Source organism: Clupea harengus, unplaced genomic scaffold, assembly GCF_900700415.2.
Source record: "Clupea harengus unplaced genomic scaffold, Ch_v2.0.2, whole genome shotgun sequence".
Lineage (NCBI taxonomy): Eukaryota > Metazoa > Chordata > Actinopteri > Clupeiformes > Clupeidae > Clupea > Clupea harengus.
Window position 1 is genome coordinate 1 of NW_024880308.1, and position 25,000 is coordinate 25,000.

Genomic DNA, 25,000 nt, shown 5'->3' on the forward strand with positions numbered 1-25,000 from the left:
GAATGGTCTCAAATTCCCCGCTCTGTATTCTCCAACCTTATAAGATGTTATAGGAGAAGAATCAGTGCTGTTTGATTGGCAAAGGGAGGCTGGACAAAGTATTACATGCAGGGGTACCAACAATTGTGGCATATGTAGTTTTGTTAAAAATAATAATATATATTTTTTTCTCAGAATAAATGTACTTGATTTTGAAGTTTGGCTTTTTTTCTCGTGAGGCTATTTCAGAGTGCGACTAAGCTAATTCACCAAAAGATTCATTTGTATACAACACTTTTTCCTCATCTTTCCCAGGGGTGCCAGTAAATGTGGAGGGGACTGTATATAGCAGTGAAATAGCCTGCATGGATGGCTGCTCAAGCATGCGTGCCTGCCCTCTAGCGAGACATTCGTCTGACAAACACCCTTGAATGCTTCTACAGCATGTGGTGCAAATATGTCAATATTTAACTCTTCCACTCCCAAGGAGGCCTACACACTACATTATACAGGTGTGCAGCAGCAGCAACACCATTTATACCCCAGAGACTTCTGACGGGCTGGCAGGTGTCCATTAATCCTCTATAACTGGACACCTATGGAGTCGTTCTAGTGAATCTAGTTTAATCACTGTCCTATATCAATACTCTGGAAATAGAGGCTACTACAGTGAGTGTGTAGTCAGGTTAGCTAAGGAATGAGCACAATAAACGTATTCTCTCATTTTGCCAAACTCATGGTGTAAACTCGATGAATTCCGTGTTATCTGGAGAACTAGCAAGCTAGCAACTATAGAATCAGAAACAGCTAGTAAGCTAAAGTATTCAGGCTTAGCAACAGTGGAATCAACTGTAACCAAGCAAACTACCCAACTTTATCCTTGTCTGCGACCAAATAAAGTAGTACTATGAAATAAACAGGTTGCCTCCTTTTTAAACAGAACCAAATGTTTCCTTTGTGGTCTACACATGCATGCCTAAATATATGTGAGGCAACCAGAGTATAAGCGGGATAATGGTCTTTGAGGTGTCCCATTATACAAAATTCCCACCCCCTTAGTTACTATTGCTGACAGGACGAACAGGATCTTGTATTGTCCTGAAAGGATTTATTTTTCAAAAATTATCCCTTACTTAATGGATTTGCTGGAGGAAACTCCCTCATCCATAATTTCATACAACGGCATACCTCGGCGGCCATTATCCCTTACTTATTTTATATGCCCACCTAGTTTCCTCCATCAGATTACTGTAGTATCATGCAAAAGCTATTGGAGACTGACAAAGTCTAGACCAGATGTAGCTGTGTGGAAGCTTTCTTTTGGCTGCTTTTAATTTAAAAAAGAGCTGAGGTCCGGGCAGCTCTACTAATGAGGTATCATACTGCTTTAGTTATATCTTTAAACTAAAACAAACATGGTAGTGAGCTGACGTGGAACCACATTGTAAATATTTGAAGGAGCCTGTGACCGGTGAAGGTCAGAGAAAAGAAAACAAGTTAAGTTGTGTTCATAATAGGAATGACACTGCTAGGCCATGACTGCTATGCCAGATACTGTGGAAGCAGGTTCTACATGGTGGTGGTATGTGTGGCTTCCTGTGAGATACTGAGAAAGTTATATCTTGATGTTAAGTCAAAACATCACTCACACATGACCATACATTCTATGAACTATACTGTCACAACATCAGAAAATGATGACCGTCATCCTGTTCAAAGGATTGTTTGTTTAAATAAAATGTAAAAGTAACTTGAGTACCACCACACAGGCAGCTGCACCTCTCCCACATGCGACTGGGCTCCTCCACATATGAAAGAGCCATCATTAGGCTAATGATCCCAACAGATTAACAGAGCGCTCTAACAGCATAATGTCCAAAGGCAGCCATGCACCACTGAGTCCTATGCTGCCCACAACTTCTCAAAGGCACATGCTTTAACATTTAACCAGCCAGTATGTTTGCACAGCCAAATGCTCACAAGCGATAAGGATCCAAGGCCAAGGTGGCAGCAACAGACTCAGCGCTGTTGAGAGGCATGACAGATGAGGGACATAAAGGCATTTAGGTGTTGGCTTAAAACACACTACTAGAAGTATAGTGGTCAAAACAAAAAAGAAAAAAGATTTGATATTAAAGTATTGTCTAAGCTCTGATATGGGGACGCACAAAATACTTATGTAAACAGGACAAACATGACAAACAGCCCATTTCTGCTTAAGAATGTGGGGAAACGAGGAAACGGTTAGGGCTGTTAAGGGTTAAGAACAGATAGCATGCTGAGAGTGAGGAAAGGTAAATTGTTTCCATTCAGTGCCTTTGTTTCCATGACATCACAACGCAACACACATCAGATCTAGGCTGATTGTTTACTTACTCTGAAAAAGAATTCGTCGTTCCATTTTGGGTCCAATGTCTAATAGGTGAGAGAAAGACATAAAGATAACAGCATTTTTTTTTAGAAAATGATCAGCCATGTAAAGAGTTGTACAGAAAAGTTGTACAGTTAAGACAGACACTGACCTTTTTAATCGTCTTGGTCTGAACACTTGTCAGTTCACCATTGACAGGATCATAGAGTGAGACCTTTGTATATGGATCACTGTGGGAAATACAATAGCAAAATGTGATTTACCAGCATTTCAATCTTAGACATCAGAGGCTAATGAGTTTAGAAGGGATGAACAACCGGATTTCCCCTTAATTTTCCTCTGCACAACAGAGCTAACTGGGCCAAAACAGAATGTAGACTTTTACATTTGGAAGGACGATAACAGGACAATTTTTTGTGTGTTTCTGACTCAATCCCAGGATGTGAGGGTAGGCTATAGCATCAAAATAAAAACTGTGTAGCAACATCAGCAATAGTAATATCATTCTTATAACCCTATTTGGACCCTACTGTGACACATTGCATGAGAGTAGAGAAAACCCTCCTAGTACATTGCACGTCACCAGAGATGTAAATGTTTTGTACACACACCTTGACATTTACATTGACATTCTCTGCATTTTACCCACAACCACGCCAAAGTACCAGCCTTGCATATCCAAAATAAAGGATGCATGCCTGTTAATGAAGCATCTATTTGCTGTCAGAGGTCTTTGTCTGTGTTTTGTGCTAAACTATGACACATAGCTTTCCTTCCCTAAATCTCACAGTAACCTGGTGCTCCAATGTAGCCTGCATCTCACGAGCCTAATGTGCCCAGAACAGCCTGGAGAGCCTCAGTTGAGACTAGAATTACGACTTAGGTGTTCAGCGATCCTTGAATAGTTCAGGTGTTGACATAAGTATGCATTGTGTCTGAAACTTAGCTAAAGTAACACCTGAAGAGGTCAACATGGATGGTGTCATTGGATCCATTTTGCCTGCCATTATATATTAGATTACACTGTATTGAGGTGTAGTGTGTACTGAACAACACCTGCCAGTCAGTGAAAAGTCAACAACGGCACAACTTTAGGCCACCTGAAGTCAATATTTACAAGGCCAACACATAACAGAGCTAACTCCCAAATGCCATGAACATACACCACAACTTGACACTTTTTTCCAACCTATGTTGACAAAACAAAAGACTCCCAAAGCTTACCCTGACAGACAACCATTTAGGGACTGTCAGATGTTTCCAAAATATGGTGACACTGAATTACGGAAGCAGTAATTATGTGGGTGGCCTGATATTTAGGGTCCGTGCTGAGCACCAGAGGTGCAGCATGAAGTCATGGTGTAAATGTTATAGGTGTCCTGATTTTATAATATGAAGGGATTTTTGAAGTGTTGAACAGTGCAGCCATGGGGAAAGGATGAATTTGGGTACCTCTGAACCGATCTTTGGATTCCTTGACCAGTCTTGTGTGACAGGATGTTTAACCAATCAAATGAATGAGGTGTTGAGTGGGGGGTTAGTCTAGAGGAACATACGTCATGACGCACACCTTGAGGCACATTCAGACAAGGGTCGCCACCATATTCTGAAGTCTGTATTCTCATTCTGATGTGCATGTTCATGCAAGACATAAGTGGAGAAGTGGCCGCTTCCGAAACAAACAAGACTGGCCACCTAGATCAGTCTGTTTCAGGCACTATGAGAATATTCATCACCTTTTAAGTAACCACCTAAAGTGTTCTACGTGACTAACTAATAAACTGTAAACTTTTTAGAATTGCCTTAAATGAACCCCCTTGATCTATGAAAGACTATATCAGATGTTATGCATATAAACTCACAGACCCATACTGATTTGTGAAAATTTTGACAAATTACCTCTATTGAGTTTTCACTGCACTAAAGTGCTGGTCATTCTTGCTTATTATCCACTTATTGATTTCATGTTATACGTATATTACAGATGCCTTGACTCACAATAAAAGAGAGAAACAAATATTATCACAGGTTCATTTTTTGCTAAGCTAGGTGTTGCACATTGCCTGTGAAATATAACATTAGCAGAGCCACAAAATCAGTTTTAGTTGTAGCCTATCCAGCCCATAAGATCGTTTTCAAATAACCATCACAATTAAGACAGATCAATTAAATATCAACAAACTGATTTCTGATGCCTGTCAAATGACCGGGAAAAATAGGCTAATTTGCTTCCTGCATATGATGTAATCTTCAACAGTAGCCTCAGTATCGTGGCTGACTAGCCTTTTGAGCCACATTGCCAGCATAGGCTTGGTTAGTGAACTTAATTTCATTTATTTTGATTATTGTTAAGGCATTGTGCCCATACAGATGTACAACAACAAACGTATCTACGTGAATTTTATTGACTCATGCTTACAATGGCAGTTCACGGACTAAACTCAATAGATGGCTTTCAGGTTAATAGTTTGTCGTGACTGTGTGTCTGATGTGAGGACAACACACCAGGTTGTTCAAACACCAAGTTTGAGGAATACCAAGAATACCAACTCAAAATGTATTTAACTGTTACAAGTACTGTAACTGCTACTTAGTGTTGAAAAATTGTAGTTGGGTTAGGTTTTTATTTATTGTGTGAATTTGTTATATACATTTCTTGAGTGTTTTGAATGTATTTATATTTATCTATTCAAGTACAGTTTAAACCTTTAACAGTCAATATATTGTTCAATTTCAACCGTTTACAGGTATTCGAATGGCCTCAAAATAATAAAACCTGATTTGTAAAAGTCTAGATAAGTTGTTATACATATTAATGTACCTGTTTCAGGCCCATACTCTCTTGTGAAAACTTTCACAATTCACCTTTTATGTTTCTTGACCCTTTTAAGTGCTGTGGTCATTCTTGCTTGGTAACCAATCAACTAGGTATTCGAATTAGGGGTGGGCAATTTAGTGATTTTATATCGTCATCGATCTTGAAGATCTACTTTTTAGGCAGATCGTATAGATTGTGACATTTTATGTCCTCCTATTAATGTATCCAAACTTAACATAAAACTACAATGGGTAGCGGATCCACGCCACGTTGACAAACCCATAGCCGACTAGATGGCTGTGCCAAATTATATCTCGTGTCTCTCATAGGGTCTCTTTTATGTGTGACTTGACGTGCAACGTGAGCTAGCAGCATGGCAGATGGTGCCAAAAATACACAACATCATTAGTGTCGTAGTTGTTTTGGCTAAGCAGTCCGATTTCTCAAAGCAAAGTAATCCATAAACTTGGTTGGAGCAACAGTTGGCACTTTGAGGTAATACGACAAATCTATTCAATCGCCTTAAGAGTATGCATCCGATGAAACATGGTGAGATTGTTTCAAAATCACTCACATTGATCCAACCACACTCATCTCTATCTAACAAGGTCCCAATACGTCAACAGTTATCATTCACCGACGCATTAGAGTAGTCGAAGACATACAGTAAACACAGCAAACGATGGAAGGAGGTGACTGATGTAGTCACACTGATGCACACTTATGTTATTTACAACCTGATTTGTGCAAGTGTAGGTAACTTGCTACATATTTACATTTACCTGTTTCAGTCCCAGAACTACGCTCTACCTTTCATACACAAAAACTGATCCTTCTAATGTTTACAAACTCATGACTTTTACCACAAGCATCTAAAGTAACCATACATGCAAACCTAGAAAGGTGTGGTAGTTATGCATGAAGCAACAAATGATGAAGTTCAAACTTCACAGGATTATTTGTGCATTGAACCCAATGCCATCTGCATGTGAAAAGTGTGTTTATGTTAACACATGTGAGTGCAATGTCTGATGACGAAATGTCACAGGTTGTGGGTCGCCAGAGGCTATATTTTAGACTTGAGTTCCAACCAGCTCTTCTCTGTAAGGTCAATGTACAGTGCTTCTAGCATGGAAATTCACCAAAATATAATCTAGCCTGCTACATCTGGCTTCAAAACCGTATTTACTTTCTAAAGATTCAAAATAATAACTAACTCTTAGGGTTCCATTGTCAACAGGAAGGATTAACAATGGGGCTAAGGGAACCTGGTTGATAGAAGTAGTATAACTTCATCGGTTTGGTATAAATTTGTCCTGGTAAAAAATGCCTTGTGTGTGAGTGCGACAAGTAGGCTATATTGGACTAGTATTGGGTAGCTTAGCCATAAGTTTATTTAGGGGAGGCACAAAATCAGGTAGTTTTAATACCAGCAACTCAAAACATCTTAAAAGCGCCATCCTAACAAATATGCAAACTTTATGAAAAGTTACCAGCAACCAACTCTGCAAGCAACCCTGGAGAGAAAGGAGATAGTGCCTAATGACAGCACTGAAGATCACAGAGGCTCTGGCTAAGTGCACTGCTTTAGACAGTCAGACCCCTGTTAAATTCAAAGTGAAAATCCTAGTTAGGACTACTATCTAAGCAGATGCTTACTTAGATCCCCCCCCCCAATCTGTACATTTATCCTTGATTTGGTCCTTTTTGAAAATAATCATTCAAATAGTTTACTAATGAATCATACCTACACCGCTATCCTATTTTGCAGTGTATTATTGGTGTGTAGTTTTTGACATTCTAATAAACACATCTAGTTACATCACATATTCGGTGTAGCTGAGTTACCATTGATGACATGTGGTTGTCCTGAAGTGTGTATTTGTTGTGTTGTGTTGTGTTAAGGGTGGGGTAGTTAGGATGGCATTTCATTGTGATTGCAAATTGGTACATTTCCCAGAAATGTGTTGTGCCATACAGTTGGATTAACTTGAACTTGACACTCACCTTGCACCTAGAATATCTTTCTTGGCCAGTCCCATTCCTGCAATGACTTTGACTCTAAGAATTCTTGCTTCATTCTATGAAAGTAAAGGAAATAAAGTTCAGCTTTTAACGAGCATTATGTGAGTGCTGGGGCAGCATGATTGAAAACAATTCAACAGGGTGTCTAATGTCAATCACTCCTGATGGTAGAGTTCACCAAGCCGCATCCACAGAAAGTGACATGATAATCAGACATGACGATACGCACGTTTTTTTATTGTGTGCAATTACAAAGCTTTCACCTGAAGTGTGGCGTAATACTACCACTGACTCACCGGATACTGGACGTGTCGTGTGTAATCATCACATGACAGCCATAGATTTGGGAGTGTAAATACTGTATCGTTGACTAATCTTTGAAGAACCACTCAGAACTTTATCCTCCCCAAGACATTTTACCTTTACAATGTAATAACACATTTTTCACATGACGAGAACGCTCTCAAAATCTCGTATCATGGTAGTATAGCTACCTTAACTTCTCTGGATTCATCACGAATCAATCTGGACAAACAATTTGGCGATTTAATAGGAAACGTTAGCTCATGTTAGCTTGCTAGCTCATGCTGATGATATTACCAACGCTGATTCCTTCACAGTCCCATTTCTTTAACAACATACATTCTTGACGGCGTTATTTAAAAAAGAACTGTCCAGCTTCAATGTTGATATGGATGCAACTGTTTTATCTTTCGAGTGTAACGTTAACTCATAAGCTGGCTCCCCACATAAAATCGTGGTCTGACTAGTATCATCGAAGTTACAGGGTGAGAGAATTCAACTTATCAACCAAACGTTAATGTTAGCTGGGACGTTAGCCACTCTGACACAACGAATTGAGACAATTAACGCCAGCATAGAGTCTCCGATAATAAAGACGACATAGGTGACCGGATGTGATTACTTTAATGTTATCAATCAAATTAGCTTCTTAGCAAATGATTAATGTAAACAAGCTAGCAAGCTAGTTTACTTACGGTACCTCATCTGTTTGAAGACCTCGAACCTCGGGTGCCAGCCCAGCCATATTCATATTCCCGGATTATGGTGTCTACAGTAACGATATGAGTAGATAATGTACAACTAATTAATTAATTAGTGGATATGCTGTCTCTCCCTCAAGCCCTGCGAAAACACTGTACTCAAGATGTAACTTGAGAATATTGGCAAATGTGTCGTGGTTTCAAAGCTGACAAGCTTCATCCTGGCTCCAGTTTCCTTCCGCTTGCCACGCCTCCACGCCCTAGTTGCAATCGGAATCTCAGCGCTGATGACAATCGAAATCCCCCCCCTCTCGCTCTCGCTCTCTCTCTCTCTCTCTCTCTCTCTCTCTCGCTCTCTCTCTCTCTCTCTCTTTCTTTCTCTCTCTCTCTCGCTCTCTCTCTCTCTCTCTCTCTCTCTCTCTCTCTCTCACACACACACACATTAAGAAAACATTTTTTTTTAAAAAGGGTGACTAACAGGCTACATCCTCCAGTCCCGCACATATTTTGCTCTCGGGAATGAGGTTCCTCTGAGTAGTCTGTAACATAATGCTACAATATGAACAGATGCAGTGCAGATGAGCGTAGACAGCATATATCACTTAACTCTTAGAAAATAATTTGGCATTAAACTTTATTAATTAAAAACATGAAACCTTTCAATACTTATTATACTTATTTTGTATTCCACATTTTTGACTCGGCTACCATGAGAGGTATGAGCCTACAGTTATACAGGTGGAGTTCATCACTCCGCTAGCTGCTGTAGGACTGTTTTGACAAGACATTTTTCAAATGCTAGAGTGCATTTCATTCTTATTTCTGTGTCTGACCCTCAATAACCTCTTCAATATTGCCATACACCTTTGGTTGTTCGTTGGTCTTTCCCCATCTCCTCCTCTCATTCTTAGCATCCTCAAACAGACCTCGGCCTCAGACAGAGTGGCCAGACTGGTCATGAGAGCACTGTGGGGGTAAATGCACTGAAGTGCAGCAACTGCATAGATGTTTCAGTCACTCTGAAAAGTTAAAACTAGGATGTATCACATTTAGACGTCCTTATTTTATTTTCACTTAATGAGTAGAATAGTGCTACCTAAGTTACCACTCTCACCTGAGACCTTTGTGTTATTTTTACTAGAAGAGTGAAATGAGAGTTATGTTACTTAATTTTAACAGATTAGCTATACATTTATCTCATAGGCGACTTCCTACAAGCTGTTGCATGCAAATAATAACTGACTGTGGGTGTTTAAACAATTTCAGTGACGTATCTCATCTCATGGAACTAAAACCAGGGCACTGACGTTTTGCAGATTTGACGGATCACTCAAAATGCTGTACTTGATGCATGGGATCTATCGTCATACATTTAAGATATAGTGTGCTTTTGCTTTGAACTAAGCAACTATTCATCTTTCAGGAAATTGTATTATGATATTGGGACTATTGGCAATTCAGCACATACTGTTTGTAAACAATGTATAACTTTTTGAATTAATTTATGTTTGAATGTGTTGAAATGTTCATATGCTATAAATGACAAACAATGGAGGTCTGAGATCTGAACATTATGCGATATCTTCACAGGAGCCACACATACTCTGAATGGCATAAATCAAGACACTACGCCAATCCTAAATCATGACATTGTCCTGGCCCCTTGATGTCACTGTCACCCCAAAAGCTGACAGTGCTCCTGGAATTAGGCTACTTGATTTTGAAGACTTTTCGCTGGAAAACTTCGTGTATTCATCGTCAATACATTCTGCTTTGTTTGTTTACTGAGTGTGTCTAAGGTTGTTAGGCATTTCAACATGCTTAAGCATGATAAACTAAAATATATATATATATAGACACACGACGAAGCCAATTTTCTTCCCACTTCAACACAAAGAAAAACCACAGCCTATTCCATTTCAATGACATAGCTTAAAATAAACATTTATTGGTTTAAAATGTAAAGCTTAGGCTACTCCATACTTTCCCTCCAGACCAATACGCGACGTAAAAGAGCACTAAATTACTGCTACTGCAGATAGGGGGCATCACACGAAGAAGTTCTATTGTCAAGGAAGTGGTGGTGATGCCTGCTGTCTATGAGGTACGTTTTCTAAATTACTTTTTCGATCACTTCGCTTATAGACACATTTTAGCACATTTTAACCCAGTTATTTTTTGCGTAAAATGCTGTTACGGATGGGGGACATGACGATATGTAGGTGGCCTATTGCAAAACTAGCCAGTCCTGTCCCAAAGGTTCAACAGCTACATTTCAAGTTATCTTTGACCCAGCGTTGTATAACCAGTCTAACACCTCAGACAGCGTTGAGTAGTGGTCGAGTCTACTGGTATAACCTATTATTACTCTATAGCCCGATATGACAGGGTATATTTAAATTAATTGTGTCAGTTTACAACACATTTACTATTTGTTTCTGCATATATATGTTAATATATATGTATACTTGAAAAGTGTAACAAATTCTCAACTGAACTCTTCGCTATTCATAAGCGCCCAATTTCTCTCTCCTTTCTCTAAAGACTATGGAAAATAATACTAAGACCGAGACATTCCTTATCACCGGGGGAGGAGGTTATTTTGGCTTTCGGTAAGTACAGTCTAATGCAGTTAAGAACAGCTAACAAACCTTTCGTTCCTTTCGTCAATGCTTATGCAGTGAGATGCTCTCCATTTTTATTCCCTGCATAGTGCCTCAATTGTATAGTCAGGAATACCACTAGAGGGAGGCATAGTAGCAGTTTTGAATGAAACCCATAGCCAAAGAAAATTAATGACAATTACAGTGTTTATTGTTTTCATTTGAGCAATACAATTACGTGAATGCTGTAATTGTATAAATGTGTCAGTTATCCAGCGAAATAGTTCTGTTTTTTTGTAATGGCAGGAATGAGCAATAGGATGTAACAGCTTATCATGTTAATAGCTGGCAAACTACAATTATTTAGTAATTTAAGGCACACATTGGATGTGTAAAACCCTGACATAATATTTCTGTGTTTTCACAGTCTTGCATGCAAACTGAACAACAGGGGAGCCAAAATTGTTTTGTTCGATGTGCAGCCTCCGGGACAGGACTTACCAGAGGGCATGGTGTTCCACCTCGGAGATATTCGTGAATATAACCAAGTGGTGAAGGCCGTTTGTGGGGTAGATTGCGTATTCCATTCAGCCTCTTATGGTATGTCGGGGAGAGAACAGTTAAATCGACAACTGATTGAGCAAGTGAATGTGAAAGGCACAGAGAATGTCCTCAAAGCCTGTGTAGAGTGCAGTGTTCCCAGACTAGTCTACACCAGCACCTTTAATGTGGTGTTTGGTGGCCAAGTCATCGAGGGAGGGGATGAAACCCTTCCGTACCTGCCTCTCCATCTCCATCCTGACCATTATTCCAGGACTAAAAGCCTTGCAGAGATGGAGGTGCTCAAGGCCAATGGCACTCCACTAACCAATGGCGTGGGTGAGCTACGAACCTGTGCCCTGCGTCCAGCTGGAATATATGGCCCAGGAGAGCAGAGACATCTGCCAAGAGTCGTGGGTTACATTGAGAGCGGAATCTTCCAGTTTGTGTATGGCGATCCCAGCAGCTTGGTGGAGTTTGTCCATGTTGATAACCTGGTTTCAGCACATCAATTGGCAGCCAAAGCCTTGACAGAGGAACAGGGATACTGCGCTGCTGGCCAGCCCTACTTCATATCTGACGGCAGGCCTGTGAACAACTTTGAGTTCTTTAGACCTTTGGTGGAAGGTTTGGGGTATACATTTCCTAAAGTGCGTTTGCCTGTGTCTGTAATATATTTCTTTGCATTCCTCACTGAGATGGTTCATCACCTAGTGGGCCCCATTTACAACTTTCAGCCTTTGCTTACTCGCACAGAAGTCTATAAGACCGGGGTGACCCATTATTTTAAAATGGAGAAGTCCAAGAAAGAGTTGGGGTATGAACCTCAGGAGTATACCATGGATGAAGTTGTGAACTGGTTCAAAAGTAAAGGTCATGGCAAAAAACAAAGCACTTCCTCAACAAAACGGTTAATCTTGGATGTTTTCATCATAGTTGCATTTGTAGCTGTGATACTTTCATACCTCCCTGTTGTTGGGCATTGAGTTCTTGAATTTGACAGAAACCGAGAAGCCTTTGTTCCAGGCATCAGCAAAACTTACATGAATATATAAGACCTAGTATAGAACTTGTGTTTATTTTCAAATCTTTTCAAAGTAGGATATTGAAGTATTTGTAATATTTAAAAGTAGTATTGAAAAATATAACAATAGTCCCTAAGACCTTTGTTCATCTTCCATGAACCGTAGAGATCTGTCATGAAGCATGACATTTTCTGACCAATTTCAAAAGCATGAAAGGAATGTATTGCTACCTCTTGTAAATATGTGCCCATCAACTCAATGCAGTTATGTTCACATGTCTTAAAGTGTTATTAAACATCAATGTGATGTGGAAAGAATACACATTTGAATCTCTTCAAGGAAGGTTATTTTAGTTTGTATTAATTGATTTTATGAATTCAACATGCTGAAATATACTGGAATATAGAACATTTCACGTATGTTGATAAATTATATGAAACAAGTCTCCATCTCATTCTGCGCAGCAAGAGTATCTGCGTGAAGATTCTGTATCGAATATGTGCATAGGAGTACATTTGTGTTTGGGGAGGGGTGGTGATCAGTGATCATGAACCATCTCATTTAAGCAATTCAATGCTACTTACGTTAAAAGGTTTAAATTCAGAAGATTTGTTTTGTGAAACAATGACTGTTCTATTAATAAAGATACCTTTAAAAAAAATGGCTTAAGAGTTTGTGTTGGATGAGAAAATAGCCTGCAGGGGAGAGGATGTAGTCATAGTTATGTACAGTGTAAAAAGATTCTACGCTAATTGGAATATTGCATGGGCAATTAATTAACATTCAAATTCCATCTACAAGGCAGATATTGAAAGGTTTTACAGTTTAGTTGCGCACCTTTGTAGCAAATACGCCTCGTTTATGTGGACTCAGTTTTACTTAAATGTGGAATGTTTTATATGCAATATGTTTCTCTTCCGAGGGCAGTGGTGCCAGGTGAGAATCGTTCGATGTTTTTCAGAGCCCAGCAGATGAATGCGGAGACATACCCTCTCGGGCAGACTTTTTTCAAAACTCGGCACCCCCTTGCTGAGTTGGTCGCAGTCATTGTTTCGCTCCAGCATTAACCACATTCCAGAGAGACGCAGTGCACCCTGTGTACTTCCTCGCATTCCATCTACATAAACGAGTCCCGTGCGCTTAATTTAATACGGAGATGTTTTACCTCGGTTTGCCTGAACATCTGTTGAGTTGCCGGGGAATTCTTAGTACAAGTATTTTTGCGTGACTTGGGATTTTACAACAACGATGTTTGGGAAAACAAGCAAAATCAACGAAAGAAAATTCCTCCGCGGAGCGCGCCATTGACTGTAAAGACCTTTCAACTTAACAAAAACTGAAATTGACAAACGTCTCCTGTTGTTCAAACTTTGTTTAGCGGGTGTATCGCCGTATTTTCGAAGACAGGGGACATGCATTCTAAGAAAATTGCAGAAAAGACTTGTGGTTTTTGTGAAACTGCGGTAATGGCTACACTGAGCCAGCGTTTTGTTGTGATTTCCATGTGAAATGCATTTTCTGCCATCTCTTACTCGGTAGTTGGCTGGCCGATTAGTGTACTCGCTCTCTGTCTCTCAACTTGTTCCTCCTCTCGACAGCAAACCATGGATCACTATGAGGACGATTTGGGACACAGAGCTAGTAAATTAATGGACGATCTCTCATTGTACGAACCATATCGAGATGGATTTTTTACTTCAAGAGACGGCATGGCAATCAATCCTGAATTGGATTTTCCGACTCCAGTGATAACTGAACAGAAAAGTAAGCGAATGAATGGTAGCTTGGTGCCTCACCAGCAGCTTCACTCTGTGGAAAATTACATGTCAGGGAATAAAGTGTATAACGCGGCTCCCGTGCGCTCTGTGAACGGTAACCGAAACGTGCCTTTGGATTTTTGTACCCCTCAAAGAGATGCTGGTTACATTGAAGATGGCTATTGCACCAAATCAGAAGTTGCGCTCCCGTGCTACAGCGGAGGAGCGTCGTCAGAGCGACATAGGAGATACTCCTTGGAGGTGCAGGGACACAGGTACAGCACCGGCTGCGCGTACGATGGGGTTGTGTTGAGCAAGCAAGTACCATTGTCGGGTAGTAGAAGCAATAGTGTCTGTGTTGGCACTAACCACGATGGCAGGTACAATGCAACTAGCCCACGGTCCAGTTTAGCATCGTCTCTGTCCTCTCAAGAGCAAAGTAAACATTCAAGCCCGAGATCCAGTGTTAGCAGTCCTCGGACAAGTTTAGTGGTACCTGGACAGGACAAGTATACCAGTCCCCGATCAAGTCTGGTGCACTGTGATGGGTCGAATGCTCTTAGCCCCCGGTCTAGCTATGCAAGCACAGCCAGCGACACGAGTAAACATTCCAGCCCTAGGGCCAGTCTGAACAGCTATGACAGTGGTAGCAAACCAAGTAGCAACCGCACTAGTGGCATTAGTATGGGGTATGATCAAAGACACATTAGTCCGAGGTCGAGCACTGCAAGCCAGTACAGCACCACCAGTCCTCGGTCTAGTTACTCTGACTCTAGATACATGCCCCCGACCAACCACGACCTGGAGGCTGCAGTGGTGCACGGTATGCCTGTAGCCAGCCCTCGCTCAAGCATCTGCAGCCAGGACGGGAATGCAAGACCTGGTGTAGCGGCTAACTGTGTTGTGAGCCCTCGCTCCAGCATCTCCAGTCACAGCTCCAGAAGTTCCCGCAGCTCAAGGGGATCTATGAGCACATACCCAGAACTTCAGCTTCCCTCGCCAAGGTCTTCAATGCTGGGACCTGGTTTACAGGAGGACACATTGATCGAGGACTTTGGGGACACGAATGGTCTCCAAAACCGAGTGCATCTTCAAACATTCCCAGTAATTCAAGAGCCACAACAACAGTCCCAACAGCAGTCAACGCAACTTGGAATTAACACAGATGTGAGCACTGGCCAACCCACCTCTTTTAATTACAGCATAACGTCTAAAAATCAAGCCCCAGGACAAAGGTTTAAGTTGCCTTATCAGGTTACCCCATGTCGGGACAGTGGGCCAAGTCAAGCCGAGAGGCGGCTTGAGGCGCTCACCTTGGAGCTGGAGAAAGAACTAGAGATGCACATGAAAAAAGAATATTTTGGTAAGTCCTTCACCTGCTCATTTGGTAAACGTATGTGTAGATACAACTCAGTTATGTGCCCTATACGAAACTGCAAAACGGGCATTTCTCAGGTAAACATTGATGAGTGTGATATTATCCGCCTCTTCCATGTCCATATTAATGCATAAAACGTACACTTCTCCATATGCTTATTTGTATGCTAAGGAGTTGCCTGTTTTGTGAGGTTCATGTAGAAAAAATAAGGTTTTTAATCAAATTGGATTATGTGTGAGTTTACATTAGATGCCAGACATGTCACACATTTAGGATGTTTGGGATATCATATGATATCATAACACAGTAATCTTGTAACTGATGAAAGTCATCTCTGTCAAGTCATGTTTTTAACATGGGCTAATGAGTAGGTGGTGTCAGGTTCTCTAAGGTGGAGACACGTTTTAAGTATAGATGTTTTTCACGTCCAAAGCAGTTTCACATCTTTCACCATTGCCTCAGTTGCTGTCGTATTGTTCGTTGGAAAATCATTATATGGGACTTACTAAGTTAGCCGTGGGCAGTATTTTCTGTGTTTGATCATGTGCAACAAGGTGATAATTCGGCAGTCTACAGCCTCAGGGGAACTGGAGCATCAACTGAGTGATGTGGCCTGTTTTGGTTGTGGAGCTGGCTGATCAGTGATTGGTGAGAGGAGCTCCAGGCCACAACAATCCAATCATCATCCGTTTAGTGGTTCTTGGCTCGCTCACCAGAGAAGGGTACATGGACACTGCCAGTGTGTTGTGTTGTGTTGTGTTGTGGGAAGACCCAAGTGATGTTTGGGAAATGCTGTCCAACACAGCCTCCCCACACCAACACTGAGCTGTGCTCTATGAAGAGCATAGAGACATGGTTTCCTCATTTTTTGATCAGAGAGTGCTGATTGTGAGCATGTGTGCCTTGTGGGGCTTAGACCTTTTCAACACTCATGGGATTCATAGCAGCACTTAGAAGATGCCTCCTTAAGACAGCAGAGTTGGCAAAAAAGAGGTTGTTGTAGTGCAGGTTTTGTGTTTTTTTATTAAACTTAGTAACTGTCTTCTACATTGGTAATTAACTGTCTTTTACCACAACAAAAATCCTTTGATACTGAGAATAGAACAGAAAAGATGGCTATTGGAAATGTGCAACAACGAGATGAATACGTGTGTGTATAACTTTGTCCTTTTGAAATCAAACTGAATGTGAAGTAAATCAAATTGTATGGGCTGTTGTGCATCATTGTTAAGGTAGGCCAGACACAAGATGAAATTCATATGTATGCATTTGATAGAGTCTGGGTGGAAAGTACAGTGCCTGTCATTATTATATAGCTTAGTTATTTTTTTAGACACACGTTGGCACTGATGGCACAATTGGTCTAAAACATGAAAAACAATCCAGAAAAGTCCTCAGCCGAAGATGGAGCCAGTGAGAGTCACACAGCCATACACCGACTAATTACTGAGTGGCATAATCAAAGGCTTTTACAGACGATCATTTTTAAATTGATTGGTGTCACTTTTTAAAACATAAACCTCCCAGCAAAGGCTCTCATGGAATCATATTCAGTGATGATAAGCCTACGTTCAGTTTGCTATCCCTGGGGATTCTTTTGGGTATGTAATACCTAAAAGTAACTCATGGAACCATATAGCAATAGAAAATAGATTGAGAAAACATTACTCCAATTGTGTTTTTGTACAATAACTGTTTAGAAAAAAGACCAAGATATAAATATTTTTGTTATTATTATTTAAAAAAAAAAATTATAATTTATGAGCTCATGGTTCATGGAGTGTTATGAAAACCTGCTATAAGTGATTTTTCACAACTGCAGTTAATCTTGCAGTCTCATTGCTCGGTGGAACTTCAGGGCACAAAGGCTGCTTGTGTGGAACGTAACTTCTGTCAGCATGTGTGCAAGCTTCTCTCGGTGTAACTTCACGCCGCTGCTTCAGTATTGTCATCTTATTTAGGTCCTATTGCACCCATAACAAATACCATGTGTACTCTGTAATGCTAACACCAACTGCCCCTGTAGAAGATAAGAGTTCCTTTTTGCAGGGAAATACTAATTTCTGTTTTGGCAGTACTAACGTTTACACAGCACTGAGTGGAGCTGAATGGGACCTTCTGTTCTGTCGGACCAGATTCCCCAGAGTGATTCAGTCGTTTTGCATGCTGAAAATGGCCAGTGGAGTTGACCTCTGGAAGTTTTTTTTTTTGTCTCTGCAGCCTGCATAGCTTCCATGGTGTTTGAGTCATTTGGTCCTTCTTGTATGTCCTGTCCGGCACTATTTGGCTGTATATTTTTAGGGAGAAACTTGTTGGGCAGTAAGGAATCATTCGGCAAAGGAACAGGCTGGAGACTTTGGTCACTTCCCCCTCTTTCTTGTATATGTAGGGACAAACAGTAGTGTGTGTGATTTGAGAGCTGAGTACTGTGTGTGTGCAGAGGAGGCTCTTTCACTGTGGAGCAGGTGAGGCCAGTGAACGCAGACAGAAAGTCCTCACATTGGGACTGAGCAAGTCCGCTCGTGTTTCCCTGGCAACGGTGGAGAAATCGATCGGCTGGGCCACTGAGGTTCCATGCAGTCACACCGGGCGCTCCTCCTGTTGAGGTCCCTGTGTGGCCTCTGTTTGTTGTGGCGGGCTAGCAGGCTGTGAATCAACAGCTGGGGCAGGGTGGAGGTGGTGCCAAGCTCTGGAGCGGGGGACTCTCCCCAGCACCACCCCCTCCTTCTGAGGCCCTTCATTACTCAGTCAGTAGGGAGCCGGGCAGCACCAGACACTTGGCACACGATCTTGGCTCTCGGGCCAGACATGGCTAGTGGGGGTCAAGTCTGATCACCTGCTCTGAATGATAATGATTGGAGTCATGCACATTGTGGTGACAGACATGGCGTTCACAAAACTTGACTGAGGTCATATTAGCAATCTCACTATGCACACACTGTGGGATCAATTTATATGTGCTGCCAGATTTGGTTGATTTTTTTTTTTTTTTTTGCTTGGGTACAAATAATGACTATATGAAACCCGAAGAAGAAACATATTCCTCCATTGCTCAAGTTAATGTTCTGAGCACTTTATTTAAGATTTTCTTCCATGTTCACTATTTAATGCAAAAAAAAAAATATTGCTGTATTTTAGTATACTCCTCTCATATAGTTATAGTTAATGTATTTGGCAGATGCTTTTGTCCAAAGCGACTTACAAAACATTGGATGAAAGAACAGTTAAAAGTAAAATTAACTTAAATTCAAAAAACAATTAAGTCTCTATTAAGTCTCGTTTTAATTGTAAAACCATCAATTATTACTACAATAATAATGATAATAATAATTATAATACCAAATACCAAAACTAATGAGCAAAACTAATCAAACAAATTAACTAATTACGCAAATGCTGTCCGAGGTAACACGAACGGAAAAGAATCTACGATCTCTTGCTGCTGAGAGAAGGCAAAGACAACAGAGTGTAGTGTAGTGGTCAAGAGGGGAAGCAAAGCTGAATCGTAGCATTTAAATAGGTTGGTGCCAATCCAGTGGCTGCCATATAGATGAGAGTGAGAGATTTAAATGTAATTCTAAGTTAAGTCCATACAACTGGACACTGGCTACCCACTGGGGACTAGTTAGAATTTGGCTTAAATAAAGAAAAATGAAAAGTTTCCAGCTCAGCCCTTTCCCCTCTGTGATGTAAATACTGACCACATCCGTGCAGTAGAGCCCTGCAGGGCCGGCATAGATGTTTTGGAAATGGTCAGAAGATGCTTTGGCACATGCTCTCTCTGAGTTTCCCCAGCCTGCTGTGTTATTGTCTTTCCTTTGCTGATTTGGACCAAAGTTTCCACTCTTAGGGCAAACCCTCAATTTGCACACATCACATGTCCTCATACGAGGTCGGAATTGTTTTCAAACCGGAATAAAGATGTTCTGAGATCATGGAAGTCCAGATGATATAAAGATGAGGTTATAGGTGAGGGGGCTTCATACTTGCACTGTTGCATACGGACAGGTTAAAGGTGTTGTGGAGCAGTCAACTTTTCGAATCAGGGTTTCCTCGTTCATAAATCTCTCAAAATAATTGAGCGAAATTCCAAATGAACAAAGACCCTACTATCATGGGCGTCAATTTGGGTTGAAAAGTGCTGGGGACATAGATGGGCTTTTACATAGGTCATCCTACCTGTCACTGGCCAAAAACTCATAGGTTACTGGGATTTTGTAGTGCTTGAAAACTAAAATGCTAAAAACAAGTGGGATGTATCTGTCAGTTAGTGGCCAGCGGATACAGAATGCGGTGACAACCTCATTCCTCTTGAAACTATAAGAGTTGTGCTGGTGTCAAGTGATTAACCCAGGGATTGTAGCGTAATTATTAGCACGCCCACCTCCGGTGTCTGAGAGTGCGGGTTTGAGTCCAGAGCGGCACTGAGCACAAGAATAATATTACTGAAGACAAATTATTGATTATAAAATCACATAGTCACATAGTGTCCTTGGCCCATGGAAAGTATAGAAAACTCTCATGTTACCAACTCCTTGCTGTGATATCAAGATATACTGCCATAAGTCTCCTAATCTTCATAGAGTGTGCTGCCCAGTCTCAACCTGCAGTGCCCTCCTCGTTGACCTCCACTTCCTGTGCTTACACATGCTGAGCTGAGATAGCACCAGTTCTGACCTTGATATGAAACTATCAAGGCACTGAGACCATGTTGCACAGTTCCTTTGAGCTGGAGAAGAAAGAGCTCTTTCATGGCCGAGAGCGGAGAAGCGGTGCCAGTGGGTGCCAGGTGGGTCTTCCTTGATGAAGCGGATGTGTGACTGAGCCCGTGGCACTCCTTGCCAGGCTGTTTTATCCCAGCATACCAATTGCTCTGCCACTTGCTTTGCCTCTCAGAGGAATGTAATTGCACCATCCTAAATCCAGTACAACTGTTCCGTGTGCCCTGTTCTTGACCCATAAAACCATTGATCGAAAAGCTTAAAAGGCTCAGTCTGTAGACAGTGTAAAAGAATATTTCCTTTGATTATTGGCTGGTCATTGGCGACCCTGGGTACTGCATAACACAAGTTGTACACCGCCACAGTTATGTTGATGCAAGATAATCACTGAAAAATGTGGGAAGTGATTCAAAATATTGAGTAAATGTACGCATTTTTAGATTTTCAGTGGGTGACAGTTGTGGTTATAGTGCAGGCAGTCATGCAATAAATGTTTTCTTATTTGTGAGGAGATACTTCAGAACTTAAAAATAGAGAATAGCCAGTTTTTCTATTGACCTGATTAGACAATGTCCAAGTTATACAGTGACCACAATAACAACTAGGTGGGTGTTTAGTCAGTCGTGAATCACTCCTCAGACATGCTTAAGTATAGTTGCAGTCAGTGACAGATTTCCTTTGCTTCACTGTCTCTTCCTTCCTGTCTTCACCAGACTGAGGTGCGCCACCCGGCACCTAAACCGGAGCTAACTCAAATTCACATGGTTTTCCGAGACGTACACCTTTAGTTCAAAGTGTAACTTTGAGGCATGGGTCATTGATCAGTCCAGGTTGGCCCAGAGCCGAAGTGTTTTGTGTGAATAATGCCATGCAGTGCTATTTACATAGGTAGTTTACGTGAGCCCCTTCTCATATAATCTTTGGACATTGTCCGGAGAATCAAGTCCAGAGTTTCCCTTCTGCACATGTAGCACACAACAGGGGATTGTCCGTGTCAGACGCATTCTCACTTAATGGAAATACTCTGTTTGGTTTACTGTACAGTCACACCCCAGATAGCAAAAGGCCAGTGGACCACTGGGGGCCCACTGGGGGCCCACTGGGGGCCCACTGGGGGCAGAGCTGGCAGTCCACTTGCCTTTTGCTCATTGGTTTTCGGCGGGCCACTGGTGAGTTACAGACAAACATTGCCCACCATTTTGCCTCTCACTTTTAAAAACTTTTTGTTACCTCTTCAGTCATTTTCACCAACCCTTAACATTTGTAAAGATGTTGCCAAGTCTTTAATTGACCAAGCCATTTTTCACCTTGAAAGCCTTCTAGTGCCATAAACCTTAGTGGCTGATATTTGAAATAGACTCTGCCAAGGGTATGATTTAGAAATCCCAGGAATTGTTAACATTTTATGTTATGTTCTAAATATCCACGGCCAATATTATGCTAGCGATGATGGTGGCACACCACCACTGGATACCACCACTATCTGGGATGGACGACACAGGAGAGCATAGATAAAGGAAGAGTTTTTCTATGTCTATGGAAGAGAGACAAACACTTGCTGCTCACTTATGGGCGTTCCTGGCTTGTGGTTACTAGGTTACGGAACTAAACAAATAGGCTAGACATAAGCTACCTAGCTAACAAACATGAACAACTATGTTTCTCTTAAATGGTGTTGAATTACATACAAATTTGTGAGAAAGTGTTGCTGTTCAGTTCAGTTTAGCTAGCTAGCTAGCTTTTGATGGGTAGCTAACGTTAGATGGTTGGTTGGTTGGTTGTGACGTTTAAGCTAAAAAAAACTGTGACTGCACATAAGTATCATTCATTACTTTCAGCTATGTGTCTCACACGGCCTTCACTCATATTGGTATCGCTGTGTTGCATTACTCAGCATAACCTATTTTTTCCCTGCCTAGTTGGCTTTGCAACGGCCACTTGTCTCTTGTCACTGTAAATTGCCAACTCTCATTAAAAATGAATAGCAGCCGGTCACTTTGTCTCTCTCCTGTGTCATCCGTGTGGCGGGGGGTGTCTCTTTTACAGTCTATCGGGGTGTCAACATGCCCACTCGCTTGCTGTGAATTCTCTGGACAATGACCTGCTCTATTCACACTTGGACTTACACCATTGGAGATTTTTGTGCTATTCATGACTATGGGTTGAAAAACATATTCTTTAAGGTGAAATGCTTCATGTTGTCTAATGAGCTGTTTGTAAATTTAGCAATGATTAGGGTAATTTGCTTTGTGTTGCTATCTCTGTGTTTGATAAGATCATGGTTACTATCTGATATCATTACTTACTTCAGGGTCAGTCATTTTTTTTTTACTTGCAAGAGGAAATGCCAATATTTGAGTTTGGCCCAGCAGGTACATTCAAGCATGAAACGGGACAATTGCATTTTGAGCTTGATCCTTTTTAGTTAAAAACGCAGCGTTATCCAAGCAGTTGTACATAAAAACTGCACCACACTCTAGTGCTTCAAGATCAGTGTTGTACACTTTTGCTTGTGTTTTTGATAGTTGAGATCTGAGATAGTGCTTGTAATTATGACCTTTCCTACTGAATTGAATGTCTTTTTTTGGGGGGGGGGGGGGCTCAAGCCAGCCCCCTGTCGGGATGTTGTGTCCTGTGGTTGTGGTGACCCCAGGCTCACCCCACCCAGGCTTTGACCCTGCACTCGCTCTGGAATGTGACCCCAGGGGAGGCCATCTTGTGCGTGAGAGCATGGCCATCGGTCGTTCTGCTGACTCACACTTCAATAACGCTGCATCCTGAGTTCACCAACCCAAACCCCTCTCCTGCTGCACACTAGACTATTACACACAGAAGAACAACCAAAAAAAAAATCTGCAGGGACTAGGCAACACCATTATAGTGATCACTATGTTTTACAGATGTTTTTATAAATGTTTGGAGACTCTGTTGTTGACGATGTTTATAATTAGACCAAATGGAAAAAAGGTCAATATGCTTGTTTGGTGAAAGTGTACTGTCATATTTTGCAAATTTGTATAATTTTTTTTGCTTATATAATTGTATCCTTTTTTGCACAACCTAGCAACTCTGAACATCATTAAATATTCCTCACTGTTGCTATGGTTATTGAAGGCTGGTGCTTAGTATGTCTGATCCTCTGTCTGTACCTCTCTAGGTATCTGCATCAAATGTGGGAAGGGGGTGTACGGAGCCAGCCAAGCCTGCCAAGCCATGGGCAACCTTTACCACACCAACTGCTTCACCTGCTGCTCCTGTGGTAAGTGCGATGAACACGTAGTCCCTCATCTCGAACAGATACCAACTGAAGAAGACAACAGAGCCCAGCCATTATGGCAGTTCTTAGTCCTGTAATGGGAGCAGTTGTGTGAATCTGAATGAGACCGGGGAAGACCATGACAGGCAGCATGCTTTTGGTCCCCACAGACATCCTGGCTTTTCTCTATCTTGCTCTGTCCACAGTGAACAAGAAAAAAATGTTGACTTTTGGGGTATCAGGTTACCAGGTTCCTTCTTGTGCTTTTATCGTTACCCCTCTCTCTCTCTCTCTGTCTGTGTCTGTGTGTGTGTGTGTCTGTGTGTGTCTGTGTGTGTCTGTGTGTGTGTGTGTGTGTGTGTGTGTGTGTGTGTGTGTGTGTGTGTGTGTGTGTGTGTGTGTGTGTGTGTGTGTGTGTGTGTGTGTGTGTTGGGGAGAGAGAGAAAGAGAGGGAATGTATGAGAGTTGGCTTAAGGGCTGGCCTGTCACCTGACTCCTGAGCTGCTCTCCTGTTTCCAGTGTAAACAAGAGAGAGTGGATGGGCAGAGCGCACAGCAAGCTCGGCTTCATTCATTTTGCTGTCGTACATGGATACTGTTTCCTGTGGCTTTAGAAGAAATGCATATATTAACATGTAATTGTATACATATGATTGTAAATTTATTGTGCTCGCCAAAGAATAGAGGGCAGAGTCTAATCCCAAATTCTTTTTTTTTTTTGTTGGTTCCCTTTGTGGAGAGATGAGTTTGGCACAAGTGACGGGATGTTTAGCGGAAGTGTGATGACATTTCAGTGTCCTCTTAAGCCTCTCCTGTGACAGAGTAGTCATTTATAAACTTGGTGAAAAATTGATGCACATACAGTGTAGGCATCTCTAGTATTTTAGCCATGGCTTGGGAGGTGTGGGGCTGGAATAGAAAGGAAAATCCACGATGGAATTCTAAATAGGCTTCTTAGTTTAATGAATTGTAGGATTAAGATTCCATTTCGACCTTTTACTTACTCCATATATTAAAGGGTGTTCCTATTTCTTTGTTAGATGTGGTCCAGATGAATAGCCATCATGTGGGCCTCTGTCTCTAATGGCTTCTCGGGCCATTTAGGCCCTCTCAGGAGTGTTTGACTCCAGCGTCAATTCTGAGATGTATCATTTGGGTCCTTCTGAATGAGATTTACAAGCTTCTAAGTTCAGTGTTTGGTTTTGCTCACACAGTGAGGTTTACATTCAAAGTGCCCGCAGCTGTCATAACACATGTCCTGATTGATGTGGGCCATGCAGCGCGCCATGTTTTCTCGTTAGGCCCCAGATTGTGCCAGGGCAGGGCAGGCTTGAATGAGGCAGTGTGCATTGAGCTGAGCCGCGGAGAGCACTCCCAAAGAGCTCTCTGGGCTCACCGGTAGCCTTGGGCTTTGTTTAACCATGCATAATTGAGCCCTCCTCTTGGCTTACTACCATGGTTGCACCCTTTTTTTCACAAAATGGCCAGGAATGCAAACTACACCCCCCCAAGCCCCCCCCCCTC

General features: G+C 41.6%; 3 protein-coding genes across 3 annotated transcripts; 2 read left to right on the forward strand and 1 right to left on the reverse strand.

The window, feature by feature from the left end:
* Positions 1 to 15: 15 nt before the first annotated feature.
* Positions 16 to 8,501, reverse strand: LOC122131834 (E3 ubiquitin-protein ligase NEDD4-like). The gene is made up of 4 exons (XM_042706524.1): positions 8,197 to 8,501; positions 7,176 to 7,249; positions 2,502 to 2,580; positions 16 to 2,394 (listed from the first exon to the last, which is right to left on the reverse strand). The coding sequence occupies exons 1-4, from the start codon at positions 8,245 to 8,247 to the stop codon at positions 2,335 to 2,337; spliced, it is 264 nt and encodes an 87-aa protein (XP_042562458.1). The 5' UTR covers positions 8,248 to 8,501; the 3' UTR covers positions 16 to 2,334.
* Positions 8,502 to 10,227: 1,726 nt separating this feature from the next.
* Positions 10,228 to 12,698, forward strand: sdr42e1 (short chain dehydrogenase/reductase family 42E, member 1). The gene is made up of 3 exons (XM_042706526.1): positions 10,228 to 10,301; positions 10,742 to 10,809; positions 11,228 to 12,698. The coding sequence occupies exons 1-3, from the start codon at positions 10,284 to 10,286 to the stop codon at positions 12,324 to 12,326; spliced, it is 1,185 nt and encodes a 394-aa protein (XP_042562460.1). The 5' UTR covers positions 10,228 to 10,283; the 3' UTR covers positions 12,327 to 12,698.
* Positions 12,699 to 12,836: 138 nt separating this feature from the next.
* Positions 12,837 to 23,687, forward strand: LOC122131835 (WT1 interacting protein). The gene is made up of 2 exons (XM_042706525.1): positions 12,837 to 15,485; positions 23,379 to 23,687. The coding sequence occupies exons 1-2, from the start codon at positions 13,970 to 13,972 to the stop codon at positions 23,573 to 23,575; spliced, it is 1,713 nt and encodes a 570-aa protein (XP_042562459.1). The 5' UTR covers positions 12,837 to 13,969; the 3' UTR covers positions 23,576 to 23,687.
* The last annotated feature ends 1,313 nt before the right edge of the window (positions 23,688 to 25,000 follow it).

What these genes read in the sequence shown, in the direction of transcription:
- LOC122131834 (XM_042706524.1), bottom strand. Translation starts at nt 8,247, where the DNA reads ATGAATATGGCTGGGCTGGCACCCGAGGTTCGAGGTCTTCAAACAGAT. An exon ending in GAGGTCTTCAAACAGATGAG is followed by an intron (nt 7,250 to 8,196) that starts GTACCGTAAGTA and finishes TTACTTTCATAG; the next exon opens with AATGAAGCAAGAATTCTTAG. An exon ending in AAAGATATTCTAGGTGCAAG is followed by an intron (nt 2,581 to 7,175) that starts GTGAGTGTCAAG and finishes TATTTCCCACAG; the next exon opens with TGATCCATATACAAAGGTCT.
- sdr42e1 (XM_042706526.1), top strand. An exon ending in GGAGGTTATTTTGGCTTTCG is followed by an intron (nt 10,810 to 11,227) that starts GTAAGTACAGTC and finishes GTGTTTTCACAG; the next exon opens with TCTTGCATGCAAACTGAACA.
- LOC122131835 (XM_042706525.1), top strand. Translation starts at nt 13,970, where the DNA reads ATGGATCACTATGAGGACGATTTGGGACACAGAGCTAGTAAATTAATG. An exon ending in CATGAAAAAAGAATATTTTG is followed by an intron (nt 15,486 to 23,378) that starts GTAAGTCCTTCA and finishes GTACCTCTCTAG; the next exon opens with GTATCTGCATCAAATGTGGG.